Consider the following 24,574-nt stretch of genomic DNA (forward strand, 5'->3'; position numbering starts at 1 on the left):
GCACCCCCGTGCTGTCCCGCCGCCGCCCGCTCTCCCCGGGGTCCCCCCTCTCCCACCGGCTGCTCACGTCCATCCTCCAGGCACGGCGGGGGCAGGACCGCAGCCCGGCCCAGCTGCCCCACCAGCTGCCCCAGCAGCCGGGCCCTGGCCCCGTCTGCCCCTCGGCTGCGCTCCGCTCTGCCCCGGGCCCGCAGGAATGTGGGCACAAGGGGCCTTTGTGTGAGCGAGCCGGCGGCCGCGGGGCCGTGGCCCAGCCCAGCAGCCGAGCCGGGGCTGGGGAGAGCCCGCTCCCCACGCTCCTCGCCGCCCCGGCACCAGCAGCGGGGTGTCGGGAGCATCCAGCGGCGCTGCCGGCCCGGGCACCGGCACAGAGCTGGCACCTCCTGGGCGCCCGTGCCAAGGGACGCCATGGGCTCAGCCGCCGCCGAGGGAGCGGGGCGGGGGCCGAGAGCACCGGGCAGCAGCTGCTGGATTTGGGCTTTTTCAACAGCTGCCGTCTCGGCGCCAGCAAATGGGGAATGCGCGCGGGCTGGGGCTGTCCAGGGCCCCGCCATGGTGCATTAGACCAACTATTTATAGCTCTTGCGTCCCTCCCCAGCAGGAATGGCCTGTGTTCAGGGGACAGGCGCTCGGGTGCCACCGGTGTCCCCACCACCAACAGCCTCTCATCAGGCCCCTGCCAGGAGGGTGAGGTTTCCTCAAGAAAAGGACTCTCGGCCGCCTCTCGTCCTCCTCCCCCCCCATTTCTGCTAGCTCCCAGCGCTGCAGCCAGAGTAAGATTTGCTGCACATCTCGCACACCGTGGGAAGAGATGCCCGAGGGCCGTGCCCTGCTTCACAGCATCCCTGCTAAATCCTCCGGAGCCTTAACTGTGCAACAGCCGCTTCAAGCATTGGCAGGTGCCGACGGCTGCTCCGTCCCCTGCGCCTGCCCTGAGGCGGCATGAGGGCTTTGCCCTCCCACGAAGCAGAGATGCTACCCTGGGAGCAGGCCGGGTGCTGGCAGGTCACTTGTGGGGCAAAGGCTAGGAACCTGGCCCCATGTCCAAGCCCATGCAGCTTTGCCTGCCAGCCGACGGGACATGGAGCTGCTCAGCTGGCCTTCCCTCCACTGACAGGCAGCTGCAGCTAAGAGGGGTCGTGCCAGGAGGTAGCACAGCCACGTCCTACCCAAAGGCTTGCATGTCGTGCAGCCCTGACCCTCCAGCCGTGTCCTTCGAGGTGGCCACCCAGCAGGTCATCCTCTCCCAGAGAAAACAGAGGTGCTGGCTGGCTCCAGCCCCAGCGTCTGCCCAGAGGACACATGGGCTGTGAGCCCACCCAGCTCAGCAGCAAGAAGAAAGGGCCCGGGCTTTGGGCAAGACGAATCCCCAGGGCTTTGGGACAGCAGGGAGGAGAAGACAAGAGGACAGCTCTGCACAGTCCTGCCACCACCGAGGACAGATACTGCAGCTGAGCTTCTTCCAGCCTTGCTCTCCCATTGCCGGTGCTGCTGTGTCTGCAGGCTTCCCGGGACCCCGCACTCGCCTCGTGCCGCCCAGGGGCATCTCCTGCTCTGGGGAGCCCCTGTTTGGGCTGGGGAAGCGCATCCTAGCCCTTTCTGGCAACTAAATAGGGATACTTGGTTGTGCAACTGGTATGTTAAAAAAAGTGGTCACCTGAAAGAACGCGGCCTTGATATGTGCCTGGCAAAAAAGGAGCCGGCCACCTGGTGAGGGATTTTGAGGCCCTTGATGAGGAGGGATGGACAGGCAAGAAAAAGAGTTGAGAGAGAGAGACAGAGCAGTGACTGCAGGAGCAGAAAGTCCTCAGTGGATCAGAGAGATTACCGGAAGGCCCTGCATGCCCTGGCCCAGGAAACACACAGGCACACAGGACTCCAGTGCCCTGAATCTTGTGTTTGGAAGTAGATACTGGTGGGATTTCGTTTTCTTTCAAGATTGCATTCTCCTCCCAGCTCTCCGTCTGACTTGGCAGAGGAGCAGGGTTAAGTCCCTTCACCTCCCTGGGCTGCACTTTTGCCCAGCGGTGACAGGAGGCTGAAGCCCCTGACCTTCCAGATGGGGAAAGCGGCTCAGCAACGTCTCTGCATTTTTGGCAGGGACAAAAATCTGCCTCTTTATGAGTCCCAAGAGCTTGGCAAACAAGCCCTGCCCCACTTTCCGCCCCGTGCTGGGATGTGCAAGCATCTGGCTCTTGCGCCAGTATAACCCCTCCTGCCGCTATTTGCGCTCGCTGCCTGGGAAGGAGCAGGTCTCTCCCGCGGCCAGACACTGAAGCCCCTTTGTTCCCAAGGGATTTTCCATCCCCCGTCTTGTGTATCTCTGCCAGGTAATTCTCAGACCCAATGTCCCCAGGAATGTGCTCCAACGCCTCCGCGCCTGGCTGGCACCCCCCTTTTCCCATGGGATGGAAGGACAGGGTTCCCCTGGTTCAGGCACAGCTTCTCCTAGGAATACGTAAGTCTCCCTAGGGAGACCGTGGTTTTCATTGCAGTGGTCCCCAGCCTGCACCGAGGCAGGACACCGTGACGGCCCTCTGCATGGGGTGGGGATATTCCCCCCGGGGTTGTACTGCTGGGGAAACCGAGGCACGGAGCGGGGCAGCGACTCCCCCGGGGTCAGCCGCAGGGCAGCGAACCCCGGAGTCTCACGAGCCGGCAAAGTGCCGCACCCGCTGCCTCCTCCATAGCAGGGGAGAAGCTCCCTCCCAGGGAAACGTGAACCCTGACAAAGCCGCAGCAACGCTTTGGCTCCTACTTCCTTCACCTGGGCTCTTCCCACTCCCCAGAACACTGCCGGCGGCAGCACGCTGTGGAGCGGGGCCCCTGCGCTGGAGCCCTTGGACCGCAGCAGACCCAGAGCCCGGGAGGCTCCGGAGGTCTCTGGGAGGTCAGTCCCAAGAGGCTGACGTCAGCCCCGGTCCTTGCAGCTCCCGGGCCTGGAGCGGAGCCATCGGGGAGCTGTTTCTGGTCTCAGCACACAGTGTCTCTGCGCTGGGGCATGGCTGGCCCGATTTCCTCATCTCAGCCATGGCTGTCTCCCTGAGGGGAATCCACAGGGCTGGGAAAGGTCACCCTGGCTGAACTAACCACCCTTAGAAGGGGACTCGCTGGGCAAGGGACAGCTTGCATCAGGCAGGCTGGGAGGTGGCGCAGTGGCTTTCGGTCCATTGTGTCTGTTCAGTCTCCTAAATTCTGCTTGAGCGGGAGCTCAAGGGCCTTGGCAAGGTTTCTGAAGGGAAGAACAAGGCGAGGAAACAAAGCCAGTCAGCCGCCAGCAACCAAACAACGGTTAGGCACAGGAGGGAAGCGGAAGGGCACAGGCGCGAGGCACAGACCCTCCTGCCTGCGCTCCCTGGGTCTGCAGGGCCCTGGCTGCTTGCCCTGAGCAGGCTCAGCTCGGGAGTGCAGCTGGAAAGCATGGGGCACTGCTATCCAGCCTGCTCCGGAGCCCAGCGCGAATCACAGAATCACAGAATGTTAGGGGTTGGAAGGGACCTCTGTGGGTCACCCAGTCCAACCCTCCTGCCGAAGCAGGGTCACCCAGAGCAGGCTGCACAGGACCTCATCCAGGTGGGTTCTGAGTATCTCCAGAGGAGGAGATTCCACAACCTCCCTGGGCAGCCTGTTCCAGTGCTCCGTCACCCTCAGAGGGAAGAAGTTCTTCCTCATGTTCAGACGGAACTTCCCATGCTTCATTTTGTGCCCATTGCCCCTTGTCCTGTCGCTGGGCACCACTGAAAACAGTTTGGATCACAGCTCTTGCCCAGGGGAGCGCCCCATCTGCTCCTTGGTGCTTCGCGCCCCGGGGCATCCCTTGCTCACCCTCCTTGGCCACCCGGTCCAGTCTGCATTCCTGGTCCCCAGCCTGCGTTCCTGGTCCCCAGCCTGTGTTCCTGGCCCTTGCGGGAGCAGGGTGCTGGCAGACAGTGACAGCCAAGCATATTTTGGACACAGCTGCCTGCTCAGGGGCTTTGGCGAAGCACTGTAGTGAAAGGGGACCCCCCCCCACCCCGTCCTGCCAACCCACATTTCTGCGGTGGGCAGATGCTGCTCCTCCCTCGCCCCCCTGCTCCCCCCGGCGCCGCCACCCCGACAAATGGGGTCCGGGGCGGAGGGGCAGTGTCGCTTACAGGGAGCGTGTGGCCGGCCCGGGAGGAGGGGGCATTTAAAGGGGCAGCTGGCTTTTTCGTTATTGTTGTCCCTCGCTGCCATCCGGGCTGGCGGCAGGTCCCCGTGGGGGGAGCTGAGCCGTGCGGGCTCCTCCGGGAGCAAGGGCCGAGCGGGAAGGGCCCCAAGGAGGGCAAGAGTGACCGGGGGAGCAGAGCCGTTCCCCCGAGCACCGCGCCGGGGCTCCGCACTCCGCTCCGCTCGGAGGTGAGCAGCCCCCCGGCACCCCCCAAGGCACCTGGGGGGGGGTCCGACGGCGCTGCCGCAGGCTCGGGGAAGGGGACGCAGACCCCCAGCGATGCCCGCCCCGGCGCTGGCCGCCCCGCTGCTCCGCGCCCTGCTCGCCCGGCTCCTGCCGCTGGCCCGCGACCGCCTGCTGCCGCCGCTCCGCCGCCTGGGCCGCCGGCTGCGCTCCCGGGAGAGCCGCCAGGCCCTGCTCGCCTGCGCGCTCTGCCTGCTCGGCCTGCGCGGGAGGGCGGGCGACTGAGGCCGGCCCGAAGGGGAGGGGAGGGCAGGGGAGGGCAGGGCGGCCCCCTCCGCCTGCCCGGCCCGGGGCCCTCCTCCCGCGGCGGGGCCGGGGCGGGGAGCGGCCAGCCGAGGCCGGAGGGCCGCCCGCTCCGCGCCGCTCCGGCCATGGGAGCCGGGCCGCTCCCCGCGCCGCTGCCCCCCGCCGCGGGGCCGCCGCGCTGAGAGACCCCCGCGGGAAGGGGGGGGGGGGGAGGTCCCCGTCGCTCCGTCACCGGCGGTCCCGGGGCGAGGATGTCCGGCAGCACGGCGAGGAAGGTGCAGCCCTTCACCGTCGGCACCAAGCTCTCGCTGCCCAAGTGTGCCGCCGCCATCCCCGGCGACGCCTGCCCCGCCATCGCGCTCGCCTCCGCCCTGGACGGCCCCCGCGGGCTCCGCCGCAGCCTCAACCAGCGCATCTCCCTCTACCTGGCCCACGCCCGGGCCGGCCCCGCCGCCCCCCAGGCCCGGCCCCGCGGCCCCAGCCCCGGCCGGGATGGCGGGGCCGGCGAAGACGAGCGGCTGAGCCGCAGCTCCCTGGCCCGCTCCATTAAGAAGATCACGCTCTCCAACTGGCACGGGGAGGAGGACGCGGGGGGACGCGGGGACCCTGCCCGGACCGGCGGCGAGAGGAACCACAACAACAACAACAGCGGGCCAGGGAAAGCCCAGGTCCAGGTAAGCGCTCCCCGCTCGCCCCGCTTCCGCGTGGTTCCCCGTTCCCGGCTGCCGGGGAGCGGGTCGGTGCCGGGGAGGCTGCATCCCGGCAGGGCATCCCAGCCGCCTGGTCCCCAGCCCTCCGGGCAGCGCTGGCCACGGGGCTCCGGGGCTGGTTGCTTTTCCTCTCCCCCCAAGCGCTTCTCCGGTCTTTGCGGGCGAGCCGGAGACGAGCTTTCCCTCGGGCTGAGACGACCCAGAAAAGCTCAGCCCAAGAGCCCGAGCCGCGGAGGGCTCGGCTCTAGCGATGCCCGCGATGATGCAGTGGTGTGGCAGGGAGCTGGGAACCCGCTCTCCCATTTACTGGAGGGGAAACGGGGGCTGGGAGGAAGGGAAGTGACTCACGAAGGGCCGCAGAGCCAGGCAGAGCGGGGACAGGGCTAGGAGCGGGACTCGGGGCTCCCGGCTGAGCGCTAGCAGCCATGGAGGTCCGAGTCTGTGGGTGCCGGAGCCCGGGAGACCCCCTGCGCGGCTGGGATGGGGCAGAAGGCAGCTCGGGGACCTTGCTGTCGCTGGCAAGAGCAGGCAGGAACTCCTTGGGATTTAACCCCGACCCGCAGCGGCTGGTTTCCCGGCGGGATAGCGCTAGGGCGAGCCGTGCAGCCCTCTGCCAAAACCCTTGTCTTCATTGCCAATAAAGGCCAGGCACGGCCTCGCAAGAGCTGCCGCTTCCTCCGGCATGCAGGCAGCTCCTCGCTGGGCGGCCGGAGTCTGCGCAGCCCGTGGGGCGTTGGTGCCAGGCTCCCCGCTTTCCTAGCAGGTAGGGACACGTGCTCGGGCCGGCGGTGTGGTGCGGGACTCCCTGGGGGCTGCCGGCATCGGCCCCTCCTGCCCCGCTCGTCCTGCTCGTGAGCTGTCACCGGCACTCGCTCTTTCATGGGAACGCGGCGAGCCTACGTGCTGTGTGAATTCCGCTTTTGGCGAGGGAAAGGAGCGTTGGCAGAGGGGCAGCTGAGGCCGCTGCGCTCGTTTCGCGTGTGGCTTCGCTCAGGCTGTGGAGCCTTCGGGTCCGGCTGGGGAGCGGTTAGCACGGCACCTCGCACACACCGAGGCAGGCACAGCTCCTTCTCCCAGCCCTGCGAGAGTTTGTTGTTCTGCCGGACCGAGGACGGGGCTCAGGCCGGAGGGACCGGGGAGGAGGGGCAGTCCCGGTGGAGCAGCTCTGCGGGAAGGATGAAGTCATCCTTGTGCCGGCAGCCCTGTTTTCCTGCCGCTGACAGGCTGTGGGATGGGGACTTTGAATACAGCTCCCATGTCACCTGCAGCCTTGTCTCCCACGGCCGAGCCCTGGGGCCAGGGCTTGCAGGCTGCAGCCGCCATGGGACACTGCTGCGTAGCAGAGCAACTTCCTAGGGTCTTCTGCCCTGTGAGCACGTCACGTTTAGCTCCCCACCATTCACTGAACAGGCACCCAACACTCTTGGCCCTGTGGTCAGGCAGGGGGGTGCCTTCTCCTTCTGGCACCCTCCTGCCAGATGTGCTGAGCTCTTGCTGTGCCTGCCAGGCCGTGAGACAGCTTCACTCCCTGTCCACTCTTCCTGTGCAGGATGGCTTGTAGAGTTGTTGGGCTGCTCGTGGGGCTCTGAGCCTTTCTGGTGGCAGCAGCTGTAGCGCTGGGGGATGCCATCCGTGCTGGGACTCTCCTTCAGTCCTTCAGAGATGGTAGGAAGCCGCTTGCCCTGCAGGGAGGGAGTCCTGCTTTGCCTGGGTTGTCTCCCTCTTGGACACAGTCTGGAGTGGTCCAAGCAGTGGTGGGCTGCATCCGGCTCTGGCTGATCCACAGTCCCCTGCGCAGTGGACAACAAGGAGGGGGTCTCGGGGCAGCACACGTTGCCCACCACCTTGTGCTGCACTCGGACAGCCATTACAGAGACAGCAAGGTGGCCCCAGGGAGGGAGTAGAAGGAGGTCCCTAAATCGGCCTGCTGTATCCAACAGCCCGAGAAAAGATCCATCCGTAGAGGACAAGAGTGATTGCCCTTGTGCGTGATCCAAGCAATCCCACGCACCTCTCCTCCTGGGGCTGGGCTCCATTAAGGGTAAGGTAACACGGAGTTCATCCTGGACCTCCTCTCTGTGCCTGGCTGAGGCTCCTGGACTTCCTTCCTCCTGCCTCTCCTGCTCCCACCCTCGCCCCGGTCCCGTGGGAGCCCTTCCCTGCGAGTCAGCCACCCCCTTAACTCTTGGCTCCCGGACATGCCGAGGTCAGGGCTCAGCAGCTGAGAAGATTCGGGTTTGTGACAGTGGGGTTATTGTCCTCCCGCACCCTTGTGCCTCTGCCCTGCTGTCCTGGAGATGGTCAGGGTGGGCTGACTCTGAGCATCCTTAGATGGCCAGGGGCCAGTGGTGACCGCGGAATGGGTTTCTGCTGGCTTTGGAGTCAATTCAAGGGGAAAAAGGGTGTGTGTGTGGGGAGCTAAATCAGAAAAGGCGCTGAGCAAAGCAGGCTTAGGAGCTCTTGCCCCTTGCTGAATGCGTGGCTGGCGCTGCCGATGCTGCCTGGAGGAGCCTGGCCTGGATGCCTGAGGAGGGACGGGCGCGAGCCCGGCCGAGCGGTGTCTGGGTACCACTGGCAGCCGCCACTGGCCCGGGGCAGGGGAAGGCGGGCACGTGCTCCTCCATCCCCTTGGCTGCTGGGACAGTAGAGCGCTTCCAGGCTCACCGCTGCGCCTTCCTGTCTCCAGGTCTTCCTCAGGAAGGACGCGGATGTGGAGGACGAGCAGCAGGAGGCCGGGAGTCCCCGGACCGGTGGTTTCTGCTCTCCGGTGGACAGAGGTTCCCCCTCCTGTGCGGTACGTCCCCCTGCCCTCGCCATTTCGGGGGTCGGAGTCAGGGGTGCAGCCTGGGGCTGAGCGAGCGAGGGCAGCCGCTGGTGGTCTGCCTGGGTGTGGGTGTGGATGGAGCCTCAACACTTTAAATGAGCAACGGGACGAGCTGGGTGTGATGGGCTGAGGGGATAGCCCCCAGGTCAGCACACAGAGGTTTGATCACTTCTGAGAGAGCCGGATTACAGGCTCCTCCTGCCCTGGCCATGGCAAGAGACTGAAGATGCCGGAGTCACAGGAGGGCCTGAGAATCTGTGTTGCTATTAAAAAAAAAAATAAAAAGAAAAAAAAGGACGGAGGATTTCTCTAGTTCTTGTGGTTAGGCAGAAAGGCTTTGAAAAGCGACTCCCATGCCGTCAGCAGGGCAGCACATGCCAGAGTGCTTAGAGAGCCTGAAACAGTTGCCCTCAGCCCACTGCTCCACAGGCTCCTGGGAGATTGCTCCCTGGCAGGCTCGGAGGCGGCTGGGACCCCACGGGGCAGCTCGCACCGAGATCCCTCGGGGAGGCCATGCTGCCCCGGGCCGGCCCCAGGAGTGCTTGCTGCATGGTGGGGGAAGGCAGTGAGCCCTGCGCCTTCAGGGCTCTCCCGGAGATGCTCAGGCTCCCGTTTGCCACCCGTTCGCGTACGGTCAGGTCTCCGTCACCAGGCAGCACGGTGGGAAGTGAGTGCCCGGGTGGCTGTGCTGTCCCCGGGCTGCGTGCAGCTGGGCCCGGGGCTGAGCTTGGAGGGGGGCCAGCGCTTTCGCTGGCTGACCTTCGCCGTCACCCGCGGCAGAGCTGGAGCCCTGACAGGGCGTTTCGTCAGCGCCGGCCGCCCGCGAGGCCGAGCTGTGCTCCCTGACCCACCACTGCCACTTGCTCAGGATGGGGGTCTTGGGGTGCCCCAGAAGAAGCGGTGAGCTGAGCTCACTGGGGACCTGCCCCATGACCCCTCCATCCCATCCCATCCCATCCCATCCCATCCCATCCCATCCCATCCCATCCCATCCCATCCCATCCCATCCCATCCCATCCCATCCCATCCCATCCCCTGGCAGCATCCCCTGGGGTGACACCACACGGGTGCCGCAGACATGAATGCTCCTCAAAGGGATGCACAGCTGCGGGCCGGAGGGGCGGCCAGTGTGGCGTCCCCCTCCGAAGTGGGTGTGGGGACCAGCCCGAGCACTGGGTGCCAGCCTACCAGCCTGGGGTGACCCAGGGCTGAGGGCAGCCTTGGAACCCCCTGCTGAGTCTGTGAAAGCCACCAGCACAGCCTTGGTAGAGGGGAGCTGTGCCTCGGGGTGCTGGGAGAGCCCCCCAAATATGTTGGTGAGGGCATGGGCTCAGGGAAGAGGCAGGCTGACCTCCTTTATTTGGGCTTCCGCAACGCTCCCGGGAGGCAGTGGGGTGGCACGCTGACCCCCTCCACCTCTGCCCACCTCAGCTGGCAGCACCTCCGGCATCGTCACCCCGGAAAGAGAGCCCCAAGGGCAAGGAGCCGGCGGCAGCACCGAGATGCAGCGGGCAAAGCAGCGCGGGAGCAGCCCCCCTCCTCGACCTGAGCCCTCTGGTAGCCCAGTTCAACCGGGAGATGCTGCAGGTGAGGCCGGCCGGTGTGCCCGCCCGAGGGGCTGCCTGGGGAGCGGGCCGGGGGGGCCATCGGCAGCCTTGCCTGTGAGCTGCGGGGTGGGGTGCGCGGTGGGGGGGGCTGAACTCCCGGCCCCGAGCGAAGCCGTGGTTGTGGCATGAGATCATGTTTGGCCGCCTCTCGCTGGCTGCCGGCCCCGGGGAGAGGGGGTCAGCCCGCGCCAGGGCCCTGCTTCCTCCCCACGTGCGCACGCTCCTCCCGTCCCCCATCCTCCTCCTCCTCCTCCTCACAGCCCCTGGCGTGGGAACGGGTGCGGCGCGGGGGGGCTGCTTCCACGCCGTGCTGGGGAGGGTGCGTGGGCGCTTGTGCCAGGGAGCAGGGTGCGGGGAGGAGAGATGCTCTGTGCGGGGATGTCCTGCGCAGAGACCCTCCGTCGGGCCCGCCCAGGAGGGCCCCGTCTTCTCCGGCCGGGCTGGGGCAGATGCTGGACAGAAGCAAGAAGCTGCTCGCCATCCTACACCCATCGCCACCGATGCCGTCCTGAGCCCCTTTGCTGGGCTGTCGGTGCTTGGAGCAAACGGGTTGTCAGCCAAAAGGGTGCCCTCCGGTCCCCGTTGTGGCTCGGGGCGGGGTTTGGGCTTGGGTTCCCGAAGCCGCGTCCTGGGCGCCGTGGTGAAGGCGTGTGGCTCTTCCCACATTGCAGGCGGAGGGCTGGGTGCGAGGCAAGCTGCGGGACCTGAAGGATGGCTGTGACCTCCAGGACTGGGAGGAGGTGGCTCAGACCCTGCAGCGGGACATGAAGGATTTCGAGAACACGCTGATAAAGCTCAACCAGGTCAAGCTGGGCAGCGGCACGGCTCCCGTTCCCCGCAGCACTCGCGTCCCCGGGGTCTTTGCAGGGGAGGGTCCCTGCAAGCCCCTGACGCTGAGCTGGGTCCCTTGTCCCCACAGATGGGCGAGCAGCTGATGTGGCGGGCGAGCCCCAGCGCTGAGGGGGTGCGGAGGCAGCTGCTGGCCCTGCGGGACCAGTGGCAGCTCCTGAAGCAGACGGCCGCCAGCCAGAGCAAAGCCCTGGGGGGGCTGCGGAGCCTGCAGGACTTCAACAGGAAAGCAGAGCGGCTGGAGGCATGGATCAGGCGCAAGGTGTGGGGTGCGGGGAGTGCGGTCCGGGGAGGGGGATGGCCTGGCTGTCCCATCACCTTCTCACACCCTTCCCTGGCCCAGGAGGAGAAGCCCTCCCTGGCAGCCCTCCTGCAGGAAAGCCCGGACAAGATCCAGCTCACCCGCCGCATCCTTGACTTGAAGCAGGTGAGAGGCTGCTGGGGGTCTGCCGGCGTGCTGGGGACCCCGAGTCCCGTCAGGCAGGGGCATGGTGCAGGGCCCTGAGAGGGGGGCAGGAGGGCTGGCCAGGGGGTGCTGATGTCTGCCTCTCCACTTGGGCCAGGAGGAGCAGCAGTTCCAGTGTCTGCACGAGGAGCTGAACAGCCTGGCCCAGAAGCTGGAGAAACAGGGCAAAAGTGAGAGCAGGAGCATCTCGGCCCGGCGCAAGCACCTCAACAAAACGTGAGTTGAGAACACACGGGCTGAGCAGGGGCGAGCCGGTGCGGGAGCCAGCAGGCTGGGAAGCAGGACCCCCCCCCCGAAACGAACCTCCCGCCTGCCTCCCCTCGCCCGAGCTCTGCGCGGCTTCCCAGGGAGCACGAGCCGCCCGCCATCTCTCCCTCCCTGCCCGCGCAGGTGGCTGCGGCTGCAGGGGACCCTGAAGGAGCACCACGAGGCTCTGCAGCTGGCCCTGGAGGTGGCCGCCTTCCTCCAGCAAGCAGATACCCTGCTCGGGGCCATCCACGCCAAGGTACCGGCGCTGGAGCCAGGGCTCCCCGTCGTCCCCTGCGTGGGGGCTGCTGTGGTCCCAGAACCCTCAGCCTGGGGCGCGGGGAGAGAGCTGGGGGGCAGAGCCCGGTGTAAGATGGGGAGCCGGAACAGCAAGCTCAGCTTTGCAGCATCCCTTTCCGCCGGAGCTGAGGGCAGGGCCCTGTTCTCCTCCCACTGTTGACTGCAGCTTCTTCTTGCAGCAGAGGAGCGTCTGCGGTGTGGGGAAGCCAGGGGAGGGCGAGCCGTGCCGGGATCGGGACGTCAGGGACATAGCCAGCCAGGTGATGGTAAGTGCAAGGCTCTGCCTCGTCCTCTGAGCCCTGGGGAGCATCCTAACAGAGAGGGGACGTGTGCCTTGCTGAGTCAGCACTGGCACCGGCCGGGCTGGGGGCTTGGTGGGCACCCCATGGCCACGTGGGGTGGCCAGGGCTGTGTGATGGACGGGGGAACAGCCTCAGGGGACCGGGCTCGGTGCTCGCCACCTCTCCTGCTCCCGCAGGGCTGGTGGTGGGTTGCCATCACACACTCGCACCATGGCTGCGGTGGCTTGTCCCCCACCAGCCCTGTCATCGCTCCCTGGCTGCTCTCTCCTCCAGATGCTGGACGTGACTGTGTCCCAGCTCCTCAGCCTGCAGCCCAGCCTGGCAGCCCGAGTCGCTCCGAAGCACCGAGACGTCAAGGAGAGCTGGGCGCAGCTCCAGCAGGTGCTGAGGTAGGGCACAGCCCGGCAGGAGCCCCAGGGCCTCAACGCTGACCCTGCCATGTTGGAGCCGGAGGCTTAGGGAAAGACCTGGGTTAGCCCAGGCAGGCTCTCTGGGGCACCAGCTCCCCTTAAGGTCTCTTTTCTCCATCTTCTGCTCCCCTGGGCCTCCCTTGTGCCTCTTTCCCAGGACGGAGAAGGCTCCAGCGCTGGCAAACGGTTCCCCAAGGGGCAAAGTTGCAGCTCCAAGCGTGGAGCCCCGAGGAGATGATAGCGGCCGTGGGGCTATGGGGAAGGAAGCAAGAGATAAGTGCACAGAAGGCTCTGGGAGCACGGTGAGCGCGGGCATTTGCTTTCCTCCGGGCATCTCCAGCACCTCCGCTGCGGGAAGATGGGGGAGCTTGTGGGAAAGGGGTTTGAGTGTTGGGCAAAGCCCAAGCTGAGCACGCCCGTGACCTGGGCCCACCTCGTACGGGAGGTGAGAAGTGCCAGGCCCTAGGGCAAAGTGATGCATGCTTTGGGCTGGCAAAGGTGGAATGGGAGCCTTTGTACCGTAGGTGCCGAAGGACGTGCCAGGGAAGACGGCAGAGCATGGGAGAGGGGAGGAGAGCAGCCCTGGCTCTCCAGCAACAGAGCAGCCCCCTCATGCAGGGGACAGCAAAAGGTACCAGCTCGTGGAGGTGGCTGTGAGGTGCGGGATGGAGCTGGAGGGGATGGGGGTGCCCTGTGCAAGCTGGCCTGACTGTCCCCCTCTCTGCAGGAGGAGAAGAGAGGCAGAGGCTGAGTGGGGGACGCAGCAGCCGGAGGCCCAGGTGCAGGACAACTGCCAGGCGGTGAACACGGTAACGTCTCCCCAAGAGTCCCCTTTGCTCCCAGCCCGGCCAGGGGATCCAGTGTGGAGGGGGGACTCCCTTCCCTGACCCCCTCCTGCTGCTTGTGGGCATGCACACTTTTGCACACACACCCGTCCCTGGTCTGGGCACTAACGCACGACGTCCCCCTGCTCCTCAGCAGACTGTCCCCACACACAAGGAAAACGTGGGTCCTGGCATCCCCCCGTGTCCAGTGGGGGATGTAGAGAGCCCGGAGGCAGCACGGATGCAGCGGGAGCTCCCGAACCCCAGCTCAAGCCCCGGGGCTGTGCTCCCGGTGAGCACCCTCGGGTGGGGGTTAGGGGGACACACACCAGGCAGGGTCTGTCCTCACCGCCCTCCCTGCCTCGCAGGAGTGGCTGGCGCCGGGGGGCTCCCGGGGCAGCCCGCAGGTGGAGGCCATGCTGCGGGAGCTGGGGGAGCTGTGGGAGGACCTGCAGAGGAAGCACCGGGAGAACGGCGCCGTGCTGCGGGAAATCGATAAGGTACGAGGAGGCACGGCTGGGGTCGGGCGCAGGGCTGCGCCCCGAGCGCAGCGGCTTGCTGGGGATCGGCAAGCGAGGCCGCTGCCCGTGGGGACGTGATCCGCAGCGTTGGCAACCGACGTCGCCAGCGAGCCCCGAGCCTGCGTGCTGCTCCGGCCGTGCCGCCCGAGCTGCCGGTGCCCAGGGTACCTGCGGTGGGGTGGCAACGCGGCTCCTGGCTCCTCTTGCGTGGCTCGGAGCCAGGCCGATGGGCTCCCCGCTCTCCCGGCAGGCACTGAGGCTGGTGGGGGAGCTGGACCGGGCCGAACGGTGGCTGCAAGCTGTGGCCGGGTCGCTCTCGGAGCCGGCCACCATGAGAAGCCCGGCGGAGCTGCGCCGGGACCTGGAGGAGACGGGCCAGCTGGAGAGGCAGCTCCTGCTGTGCGGCCTCAAGCTCCAGGCGCTGCGGGAGGAGGCGGTGGGCGAGCAGCCCACCGAGCACGAAGGGGCGAGGAAGATGCAGAGGAAGGTGGAGATGGTGGAGGAGAAGTGAGTCCCCGGGGAAGATGCCTCCTCTCTGGTCACTGGGAAGGGCAGGTGGGAGGGTGCTCGCCCCGAGGAGGTGAAGAGGGTGCTGGCACCCGTGACGGGCACCTGTCCCCGCAGGCTGGCACATGTGCAGGCAGCCCTGCGGCACCGGGCAGCAGACCTGCGCGACTCCCTGGTGCTCTCCGAGTTCCTGCAGGACCTGCAAGAGGAGGAGGCACGGAGCCGGCAGGGACCTGCAGCGGTGAGCAGCGGGGCCACACATTCCTTGGGATCACCCAGCACCTGGGAGGCTTGGTCTGTGGCTGGCAGGGGGACCCTATGGGAGCCCCCTTCTGCCCTAGCTGCCTGGGGGGGCACTCTCCATCGCCCTCACGCTCAGTGTTTCTGTTGGTTTCAGCCAGGGAGCGGGCACTGTGGCTCGCAGGGGTCTTTTCCCCCGCTCTCGGCCCAGGCTGGGCAGCCACCGAGCAGTGAGGACATGAGCTGCCCCTTGGGAGAGCTGCAGGAGGCCGTGGAGATGCTGAACGATGCTGCGAAGGAGCGGGAGCGGGTAATGGAGGTGGCGGCGGAGACGGAGAGACTGGAGTGCCTGGTAGGTGACGGAGGCGGGGGGTCTGGGAACGCCGCTGGGTCACACCGGCTAGGTGGGACAGGCCATGCACCTCAGCTGGTGCCAGTGGGACCTGAAGGCTTTGGGATACACTGGGACTGCTGTGTGCAAGGCTGGCACCCCCGTCGCTCCCATGGCTGGTGCTCCCTGCCCCTTTGCAGGTGCACGGCAGGGTGCCCACAGGCTGGGGTGGGCTGGGGCCACATGGCAAGCAGTGGGACAAGGTGTCCCATGCCAGGGCTCATCTCTCTTCCCCCCCTCCCCACCCAGGTGGCGGAGGTGTCCCCGCGCCTGGATGCCCTTCGGTGCAGAGCCGAGGCGCTGGCTCATGACACGGCCCAAGCGGAGAGCAGCTTCACCGCGGTGAAGAGCGAGAAGGACCTCCCAGGGCTGCAGGGCTTGCTGAGCCGGCAGCAGGAGATGGAGGTGAGATCCCGGCGGGCTGAGGCTGTCCCAGGGAGGTGCTGGCCCCCGGGGGGCCCAGGTGCCGTAAGTCTTGGCAAGCCATGGCGGGCCAGGCTGGAATTTTCCAGCAGAGCCGAGCCCTGCCCTGCTCCACTCCCCTCTGCCAGCACAGGCCAGGCGAGGGGAGAGAGCTCACGTCAACTCCTGTGTGCCAGCGCCTGGCTGCCAGCACCTCGCTCATCTTCCTGCTGGCAGGGAGGTGACTGATGTGGGCAGAGCGGGGAAACCAGGCAGCCCTCTGCTCTGTCTGTCCTCCCCTCTGCATCCCGCCCCGTGCCAGCATCCTCCTCTCCCTCCATCCCTGCATCCTTCCCTCCATCCCTGCATCCTTCCCTCCATCCCTGCACCCTGCGGTGCGGGGGAGTTCAGCCCGGCTGCGGGAGGGTTGGATGCATCCCCGACCTTTCCTTCCTTCAGCGTGTGGTGTCGGAGACCCTGCAGGGGCAGCTGGAGGAGCTGGAGGGGGCGGCTGCCCGCTTGCAAGAGCTCTGCCCCGCCGGCCTGTGCCCCGTCAGCCGGGTGGTGCAGGGGACGCTGCGGGCCTGGGCAGGGCTGCGGGAGCTGCTGCGGGAGACCCGGGCCCGCGTGCAGCAGGCCGGCCGGCTGCGGCGCTTCTTCAAGGATTACTTAGCCATGATGTAAGTGGCGACGAGCTGTCGGGGTTACGTCTGCGGCGGCCGGGGGGAAGCTGCCGAGAGCACGGCGTTGCCGGAGCGTGGGCTGCTGGCGAGTGTGTGGGCAGTGCCAGAGCTGCAGCCGGGCAGGACCACGGGGAGCCTGGAACGATGGGCTGCGCTGGGGCTCACCCATTGTGGGGCAGCCCCACGGCATCTTGCCCTGCCCGGCCATTTGTCGCTACCCCAGCGAGCTGCTTCCAGCCATGCCTGCGCGTGGGAATGGCTTCTCCGTGGTCTGCAGGGCTGAGAAGGGGCTGGGTCATTTCTCAGCCTGTCCTTCACATGCCCACAGCTCCTGGACGGAGGACACACGGGCTCAGATCTTCTCCGAAAGCCCGAGTGGCCACGGCCTCGCAGAGACTCCGTGTGAGGAGCTGGAGAGGAGGATAGAAGGGAAGCTCAAGGAGTTCGAGGCGCTGGCAGCAGCGGGGCAGCAGCTGGTGTCTGAGGAGCACTACCTGAGCGCAGTGGTAAGGGCGGGGAACAGGGGGAGCCACCTTTGCACCCCCTGAAATCCTCTGGCAACAGTCACTGGAAGAGAGAGAGAAGCGTGGGTGCAGAGCCCCAGCGGGCGGTACAGGGCTGGCCATGCGTCTCCAAGGCTGCTCAGGAAGGGATTTCACCCAGCAATGGATGCTGAGACCTGAGGGGATGCCACTGATCCCGTCCCACTCCCCAAAACCCCCTGAACTGCTCCGTAGCGAGGTGTCCTGCTAAGGCCAGCGACCCTGGGCCAGGGATCCTTGCAAGCTGCCCGGTGTCTCTCCTCCCCTCAGATAAAGGAGCGCTTGGAGGAGCTGCAGAGCATGCTGGGCTGGGTGCTGGTGCGCTGGCGAGCACAGAGGCACCAGCGGGACCTGGGGAGCAAGCAGGAGGACAGGAGGGACCCGGAGAGCCCCTCGGGCACGTCGTCTACTGGCCAAGTGAGTACCCAGTCGCGCAGAGACCACCGAGGAGTGGGACCGGCCTTGAGGCTGAGGGTAGCGGAGGCACTGGACAGAACAAGTGGTGCAGAACTAAGGGAGGGACATGCCCCAGGACTCTCTGGACGGGCAAGGCAAAGGGAAGATTGTTCTGAGAAAGTGCCTGGCCCTGGCAGCCCTTCCTCCACGTTCCCTCTCTTGCCTTGCTCCCCAGGAGCAGCGTGCCCCGTGTGCTTGGCCCCAGCTGGAGAGCAGCCGCAGCCCGACGGGGTTCGTGCCCTGCTCCCTTCCCGAGCTCGAGCAAGGACCGGAGCCGCAGGTGCCAGTGGGAACGGCCGTGTCCCCGCTGGCATCGCCCCTCTTGGATGACCCACTGGGAGTAGAGTGGAGCTGGGGGAAACCCAGCAGCTTGACGCCCTGCGGCGTGGAACCCACTGAGGAGGCTGTCATCTGGGATCCTGCCGAGACCTCCACGCTGCTGCTGCCGCCGCGGGGCCCCGGCGGGCTGGGGGGGACGGTCAACCTCATCCTCAGCATTGGCAAGAAGGGCGAGAAGAAGAAGGTGCAGCCGGCGGGCAGCGGGGAGCAGCCGGGCGAGGAGGCGCTGCGGACGGTATGTGGGGACGGCGGGCGGCTTCGGCAGAACCACGGGTGAGCACCCAGCGATGGGTGAGCACCCAGCACCCATCCCAGGACTGGCCACCACCGTGCAGCCAGGGCAGCTGCCCGGAGCTGTGCCCCCACACAGACGGGGGGGGCTGTGGGGGCTGTGGGGTAGCCCCTGTGCTGGGACCCCCCCAGGCTATTTGCAAACGAGCTGCTGGGGCTGTGTCCATCTCAGGAGAGGGATCTTTGGCTGTGCCAACGCCGAGCGGTGCCTGAGGGCTGAGGACCAGCTTTAGCCACCCCCCTTTGCCTGCGCTCTCCTGCTGTGGCTCTTTGCCCGCTCTGCTCTCAACTCTCTCTGTGTCTCTCTCTCCCGCCGCTCAGCTCCCCGCCACTAAACCCTCAGGCTGTAAAACCTTTTGGAAGCGTTGCCAGGGGCTTTTAGGAAACACTTGGGGTAGTTTAAAGCGAAAGAGAAAGCCGCCTCGCCAGCCGGTGGAAGAGGTAACGTCCCGAGGCAGGCTGCATGCTGGGCAGAGTGGCTGCATGGCGTGAACCTGCCTGGTACCAACCCGCCTGGCTGTGCCACCGTGCCCTGCCGGTGGTGGTCCCTTGGGAGAGGGGAAACCCTCCCGGTGCTGTGGGCTCCGGAGTGTGGGTGCTGGGGCATGTGAGGATGGGGCTGGGATGGGGCTGGTCACAGTTTAGCCCCCCGGGTAAGTGGGTTTGGAGGCTGCGGGAGGCACTGCCAGCAGACGGCCAGCGGGAGAGCCTCCCCTCTCCATGGCTGGGGGGCCGCAGCAGCCCCGTGCGCAGCTGACCGAGGGGAGCAAGGCTGGATGGGGCCGTGTGAGGGTGCACGTTTTGGGGGGAGCTCACTCCAGGTCACATGGCTCGGAACCTCGGGGCTGGCAGCCCGGTACTTTGTTGAGCTTGAGTCCCTTGGTCGCTCCAGGCCCGGCGGTGCACCAGGACCCCCAAGGGCAGTGGCAGCTGGGAACCCCGCACAGCCAGACTGGGCATCCCAAGGGGAGGGCAGGGGGCCGGGGAGGCCAGAGGGCATCAAGGCTGGGTGAGGGGCTGCCAGGCTGCTGGGAGGGTGTTGGTAATGGGCACCTTTCAGCCTAAGGGGGACAGGGGGATGCTGCTCCAGCTCCTGCAGGCAAAGCCCTTCGCTTTTGTCCTTGCTGCTGCCGAAACCCGGGAGAGGAGCTGCGGCTGGGCTGGAGAGGGTGTCTGCGGGGAAGGGGAGGGGAAGGGGCTGCGCTCAGCCCCTGCCCTTGCATTTGTCTGCCTCTGTCTGCATGCAGGGGTGGCAGGGACAGGCAGCAGTGACTGCGGTCTCCATAGCCACCCAAACGCAGTGGGTTGGAGGGCAGTGGTGCAGGGGGAACGCCGCATGGAGCAGGCTGCACCGCGCCTGGGGGACTCTGTCATGGGCAGCGGGTCCCCTGCTTGCACCAGGGTGGGAGCAGCCCTCGTGGGGGCTGGGGGGAAGCCGTGCCTCTCCCAGCTCTGCATGTGCCTCTGGCGAGCGTTTGCGGCTGCCTGCTGCCCCGGCTGCCTGCGTGCCCGGGCACACCATGGCGCAGGGTGGTGGGAACTCCGGCCGTGGGGGTCACCCCTCTCTCCTTCTCTGTGTCCCCAGGCGGAGGTAGAAGCTGGGAAAACCTCTGTTGCACAGCGGCCACCCCCTGTCACCCACCGCACTCGGGCACCCGTCAGCGGGACACCGGCCACCTCCCACACCCTGCCCAAGGCCGGGGCCGGCTCTCTCTTCGGCAGCCTGCAGCGGCGGGAGCGGGCGCGGGCTGAGCAGGCGCGGCTGCAGACGCTGCAGGGCATCATGGGCGCCAGCTCTCTGCAGCCCGCGCCCGAGGAGCCCCATGGCCCCAGCAGCACGTGGCCGCAGAAGGGCGGCCGGAGGAACGGGGGGCCAGGGCCGGCCGCCGCCGGAGCCCCGCTCGGGGAGCTGCTGCTCTACGTCAGGAACCCGCTGGCGCGGGACATCGACGACGAGTGCGGGGCGGCCGCCCGGGACCCCCGCCTTGCTGCCCCGAGAGCCACGTGCCCCCGGCTTTCCCTGGGCTCCGTGCTGAGCCTGGAGCTGCCCCGGGATGCATTGGTCCTGGGGTGCCGCCGAGGGCCGGGGGCACGGCGGGAGGAGGTGGAGGGGCAGGAGCAGCATCATGGCGGCAGGGTGGAGCAGTGGCAGCCTGCGGGCACGCGTGGAGCTGGGTGGCAAGAGGAGCGGGGTGCGGATGGGCACAACCCCCAGCGGCCCGGCGAGGGGCTGGGGATGTCCCCCAAGAGCGAGCGAGGAACGTGGTTCGAGGAGGTGAGCTTCAACCCCAGCTACAGCTGGCAAAGGGCACGCCGCGCCGGGGAGGAGCGCTGGAGCCCACGGCACCCCGGCAGCACCGGCGAAGACCTGGACTGCGCGTCGAGCCGGCCGTCCCGCACGGACACGCTGGGCCAGGACAGTGGCCCCGGTGCCACATGGGCTGGGCACGGCGAAGCTGCTGGGCTGGAGCTCCGACCATCCCCCGCCGGCACCCCGGGCAGGGCAGGAGCTGCGCCCACCACTGCCCGCACGCAGCGGCCAGCTGGCAGTGACCAGCCCGGGGGGTCCCCGGCTTCCCCCGCTGCCCACACCCAGCTCTCTGTCTTCGAGTGGGCGCTGGGGTCCCCGCAGCCGCCCAGCCCCACGTTGGGCACCGGGGAGGTTTGCCACCCTGCCCGTGGGCAGTTTGAGGAAGAGGAAGAGGAGCTGCAGGCCATCTGGGATGGGGCAGGTGAGCGGCGGGCACCGAGCCCGCGGGCAGGCAGCCTGCCCAGCCCCGACACCGCTGCCGGCAGGCCCCTCATCGTCTCTGCAGCCAACAATGTGGTGGTGGCCAAGTTCACCCTTCCCGCCGCCGCCCGGCTCCTCTGCAGCCCGGCAGGAGAGAAGAGCCCCGGTGCCGGGCACAGTGGCAGCCCCAGCAGGCACGGGGCATCCCCCCGTGCGGAGGAGCTGGTGTCCACAGCCCCCTCGGATGGCCCAGGCACCGGGGATCGGCAGGGGCACGGGGAAGAGGAGAGAGACACCAGCAAGGTGAGAACTGTGGGCCGGGGGCTCTCCCTCAGGGCCAGGCAGGGGGTCGGGGAATGCCCCAGGCAGCAGCTGGGTTGCACGCTCTGTCTGAACATGAGGAAGAACTTCTTCCCTCTGAGGGTGACGGAGCACTGGAACAGGCTGCCCAAGGAGGCTGTGGAGTCTCCTTCTCTGGACATATTCAAGACCCGCCCGGACAAGGTCCTGTGCAGCCTGCTGTAGGTGACCCTGCTTCGGCAGGAGGGTTGGACTAGATGACCCACAGAGGTCCCTTCCAACCCCGAACATTCTGTGATGCTGTGAAACGTGACTGGTGTTTGGGGTCTCCCCAGCTCGGGTGGTCCCTTTGATCCAGCTGCACTGCCCGGCCGGAGAACGGTTCCTGCTGTCCCACTCCCACCTCGGTGATGGCTGCAGGGCTGGGTCAGACGGACCCTGTGCGCCCGGGGGCTGAGCTGGCACCGCCGGTCCCAGCACGGCTTCGCTCACCCTTGTCCCCTTGCAGGGCCCCCCCGGTAAATCGGAGTTCCAGATGATGGAGGGGACGCTGGAGAGGAAGCACGTGCTGCAGGCAGGAGGCAGGAAGGTACGGGCACGGCTGCGGGGCTGGGATGCTGGGATGCAGCAGCAGGGGGACCCAGGTTTCGGGGTGGTAGCAAAGCCAGGGATGCTCCCGGCGCTACCATGGCAGTGCTGCTGGGAGGAAAGAGCCCACCGGGGCCGGGGGCCATTTTGAGCGGCAGGGGACCGCTTGCCTTCTCCCAGACCCACTGGCGTCACAGCTGTCCCCTGCTGCGTCCCGCAGGCCAACTGCCGCGCCTGGGGCCTCTTCCACGCCGTGCTGATGAGGCAGACGCTGTGCTTCTACCAGGACCGCAGGGACAGCCTGAAGGTGGGCTGGGGGACAGCGGGCGGGCGCCGGAGCAAGGGGGCTGGCAGCAGGGGGGTCCCTCCCTGCGCCTGCCGACCCCGCTGTCGCCCTTGCTGTTCCCCGCGCCGCAGAGCTCCGTGGTGGCCCTTCCGCTGAACCTCGCCGGGGCTGCCTGCGCCCCCGACGCCGAGTACACCAAGAAGACCAACTGCTTCAGGCTACAGTGAGTCGCCCCCACCCAGGGCAGCTGGGGTCTCACGGCCGCAGCCCACCCCTCACCGAGGTGGAAGGGGCTTTGCGCTGCTGGGACGGACGCGCACCGACACCCCCAGCCGGGGCCAGCTCAGTCTGGTGCCCGGATGAGGATTTCCTCCTTGCTCTCTCACCCGCTTCCCTGCTTTCCCAGGCTGGCGGGGGGCTGTGGAGTCCACACCCCACATCTGTCTGGCTGCTGACTTCTTCTCCCCCCGACAGGCTGCGGGATGGCTCCGAGTACCTCCTGAGGGCCCCCTCCCAACCCCTCATGAATGAATGGGTCTGCAAGCTGCAGCAAAACTCAGGTGGGCAGCCCTTGCTGGTGGAGCAGGGGCCTGGGTATGTTCAGCTACCACGGGCACGCAGCCCCCGCTGAGCCCTCTGATACACAGGGGGTCTCAGAAGAGAAGTAGCACGGCGTCTCTCTGATTTATGCATCCTCCCAACCTGCCCCAGGAATGGCAGTTCTCCGCCAGGCAGGATCTGGAGGCTTTGTTTTCACACCACATACACAGTTATAAATCAGGAATAGCACGACTGACGTCAGTGGAGCCTCAGTAGCAAAAAAAATCTGTGTCAGGAAAATTATAATTGTGCCTCGGTCTTCCTCCATCTCCTCTGCGGGGTCTGGAAACCCCTCGCCTGCCCTCCAGGCAAGGAGATCTGCGATACTGAGGTCTTCCCACCCCTGTACCCATACCCGAGGGGGCTCAGGCCCCACCATGAAATCCTAGGCTGGCTGGCAGGACCAAGAGCAGGCGCTACAGCAGGAGGGGTCGGAGGGACCAGCCCTGCAGCACGGGCGTGCAGGCGGCTCGGCCGGCCGGAGCGGGAGCTGGCTCCAAGGGACGGTCCTGGGCGCTGCCAGCACCCCGACGGTTGTTTGCTGTGCCCCCAGGTTTCCCCGAAGTGGATTACTTCCAGGCAGCAGCACAGCGTGTCGAGGGCACCGGCAGTGCTGGGGGGTGAGTAGCCAGGAGCCGGCCGGCCAGCCAGCTCTCGTAGCACCTCTCTCCCATGGTTGCCGGTCTGGTTTGCTAAATCTCTGCTGCTTTCCAGTTTCAGCAAGGTCCCCAGCCCCGGGAGCTCCCATCTCCAGGGACATCATCAGGTCACGACGGCCAAGAGCCAGGAGATCGTGGTGCTACCCCGCTCCAATGCCCAGCTGCAGCGGCCTCTGGGCAGCCAGGATGGCCCGGCCGATGGGGCTGGGGCAGCAGCAGGTGACTCTTCTCCCTGGCTGGGCTCCTGCTGTCCCCCGACTCCTCTCCACGGCCCAGAGAGGTGCAAGGGAGCTGACTGGGGGAAGCTGGAGGCTGTTGGTCAGTCTGGAACTCGGTGGGGTCTGGGCCAGGAGTGCCAGGGCCCTTACCCAGCAGTGGGGTTGGGGGAAGGACCAGTTACCTCCCTTCACTGCCTGGGGTAACCGCGTGTTGCCGTGTCCTCTCTGGGGACTGACACAGGGATGTCCTGTGGTGGCCTCGCCTTGTGACACATCTCCATTCTGCTTCAGAGGGTGCTCATGGGGCCGGGCACAGGGAGCAGCAGTGGTCATCCAGGGCATCCCCTGGGCTGTGGGACGACAGCTGCCATGAAGACGACTACGGGCTGGTGGCCAACAAGAGGAGGTCCTACTCCTTCACCTCAGGTATGCCCTGGTTTCCCTGTCGCTGCCAGGAGGTGGCACCGCTGCCGCTGTTCCCACACCCCTGGGCTGCAGCACCCACTCGGGGAGGGCTCTTGGGGGCCGGCAGCGCCCGCTGGCACCCTGCCCTCCCCGCTGAGTGCTCCCTCTCGCAGCCACCTACCAGAAGATCACCCCGGTGGCCGTGCCCAAGGAGCCGGTGGAGGCTGGGAGCAGCTACTCGGTCACGCTGTACATCGGGGAGCAAGCGGCAGCCGCGCCCCGGGCACGCTGCCACTCCTTCGTCGCCCGGCCAGGGACCCCGCGGGACATGCTGGGGGAGAAGACCCCTGGCCCCCCTCGCCCGAAGAACAAATCAGTCTTCAAGAAGTTCTTTGGGAAGAAAGAGTGAGCCCCAGCAGAGGGGCAAAAAAGCCCCAGCTTGCCCTTCAGCCCTGCTCTCGGGTGCTGTCCTGGCACGGTCTCCGCTCCCAGCACCGGCTCACCGCTCGCCGTCTCCCCGGGGAGAGAGGCTGCGCCGAGGGGCTCCGCTCCAGCCGGCCCCGGGGCTGCCCTACGCCCCAGCCACCGCGGCCCCCAGGCTCTGCCCAGCACCGGGCACCCTTCCTGCCCACCCGCTGGGTGCTCTCCCTGGGTGCCGCCGGGTCCCCAGGCATCCTGCCGGCACGCAGCGCAGCCCAGGGCGGGTGGGAGCGTGTGGATGTTTTTATTAAAAAACAAACAGTCACTGAGCCTGGAGGCTTCTCGCTCCAGCAGCACCCGCCGGTGCAGGAGGAGAGGGGCTCTGCCAGCTGCTCCCTGCTTAGGGGTGGGGGGAGCTTCAGATGAGAGGGGCTCCCGCAGCAGAATTTGGTCCTACTTGGGGAGAAGCCTGAAGAGTCTGGTGCCTCTCACAAGGATGCTTTGTCCCATGGTTCCTCTTGGTTCCTCTGCCTGCGCCCAACCCAGCTGATGCCGTAGGGCACACGGGTCTCTTTTTCCCTGCTGCAGGAGCTGGCTGGGGAAGCCACTGCCTGGAGAGCCAGTCCTCCTGCCGGGGCAGCCCTGCCAAGCCTGCCCAGCCTTCCTCTCTTGCAGGATGGCCGCTGGCCCAGGTCGTGGCAGGAGGATGCTGCGGGCTGTGGAGGGGGCCAGGGGCGCACGGCCAGACCCCCCCGGGGGCTTCCTGCATCCCAGGTATT

At 67.0% G+C, this 24,574-nt stretch overlaps 1 protein-coding gene across 4 annotated transcripts; it reads left to right on the forward strand.

The window, feature by feature from the left end:
- The first annotated feature begins 4,788 nt into the window (after window positions 1-4,788).
- LOC142360457 (uncharacterized) lies at window positions 4,789-24,124 on the forward strand. 4 transcript variants are annotated; one of them, XM_075412772.1, is made up of 33 exons: window positions 4,789-5,352; window positions 8,075-8,182; window positions 9,644-9,799; window positions 10,491-10,622; window positions 10,739-10,930; window positions 11,012-11,095; window positions 11,232-11,350; window positions 11,525-11,639; window positions 11,860-11,946; window positions 12,256-12,371; window positions 12,550-12,694; window positions 12,917-13,023; window positions 13,120-13,201; window positions 13,374-13,508; window positions 13,585-13,716; window positions 13,988-14,244; window positions 14,362-14,485; window positions 14,642-14,836; window positions 15,125-15,280; window positions 15,737-15,957; window positions 16,289-16,466; window positions 16,773-16,919; window positions 17,134-17,532; window positions 17,910-18,029; window positions 19,174-20,622; window positions 21,128-21,208; window positions 21,428-21,514; window positions 21,625-21,716; window positions 21,968-22,053; window positions 22,647-22,713; window positions 22,808-22,971; window positions 23,262-23,396; window positions 23,549-24,124. In XM_075412772.1, the coding sequence occupies exons 1-33, from the start codon at window positions 4,930-4,932 to the stop codon at window positions 23,782-23,784; spliced, it is 6,327 nt and encodes a 2,108-aa protein (XP_075268887.1). In that variant the 5' UTR covers window positions 4,789-4,929; the 3' UTR covers window positions 23,785-24,124. The 4 variants fall into 4 exon arrangements, with proteins under 4 accessions (XP_075268887.1, XP_075268888.1, XP_075268889.1 ...); XM_075412773.1 differs by having other exon boundaries at window positions 11,863-11,946; XM_075412774.1 differs by lacking the exon at window positions 17,910-18,029.
- The last annotated feature ends 450 nt before the right edge of the window (window positions 24,125-24,574 follow it).

Source organism: Opisthocomus hoazin, chromosome 2 (genome assembly GCF_030867145.1).
Source record: "Opisthocomus hoazin isolate bOpiHoa1 chromosome 2, bOpiHoa1.hap1, whole genome shotgun sequence".
Lineage (NCBI taxonomy): Eukaryota > Metazoa > Chordata > Aves > Opisthocomiformes > Opisthocomidae > Opisthocomus > Opisthocomus hoazin.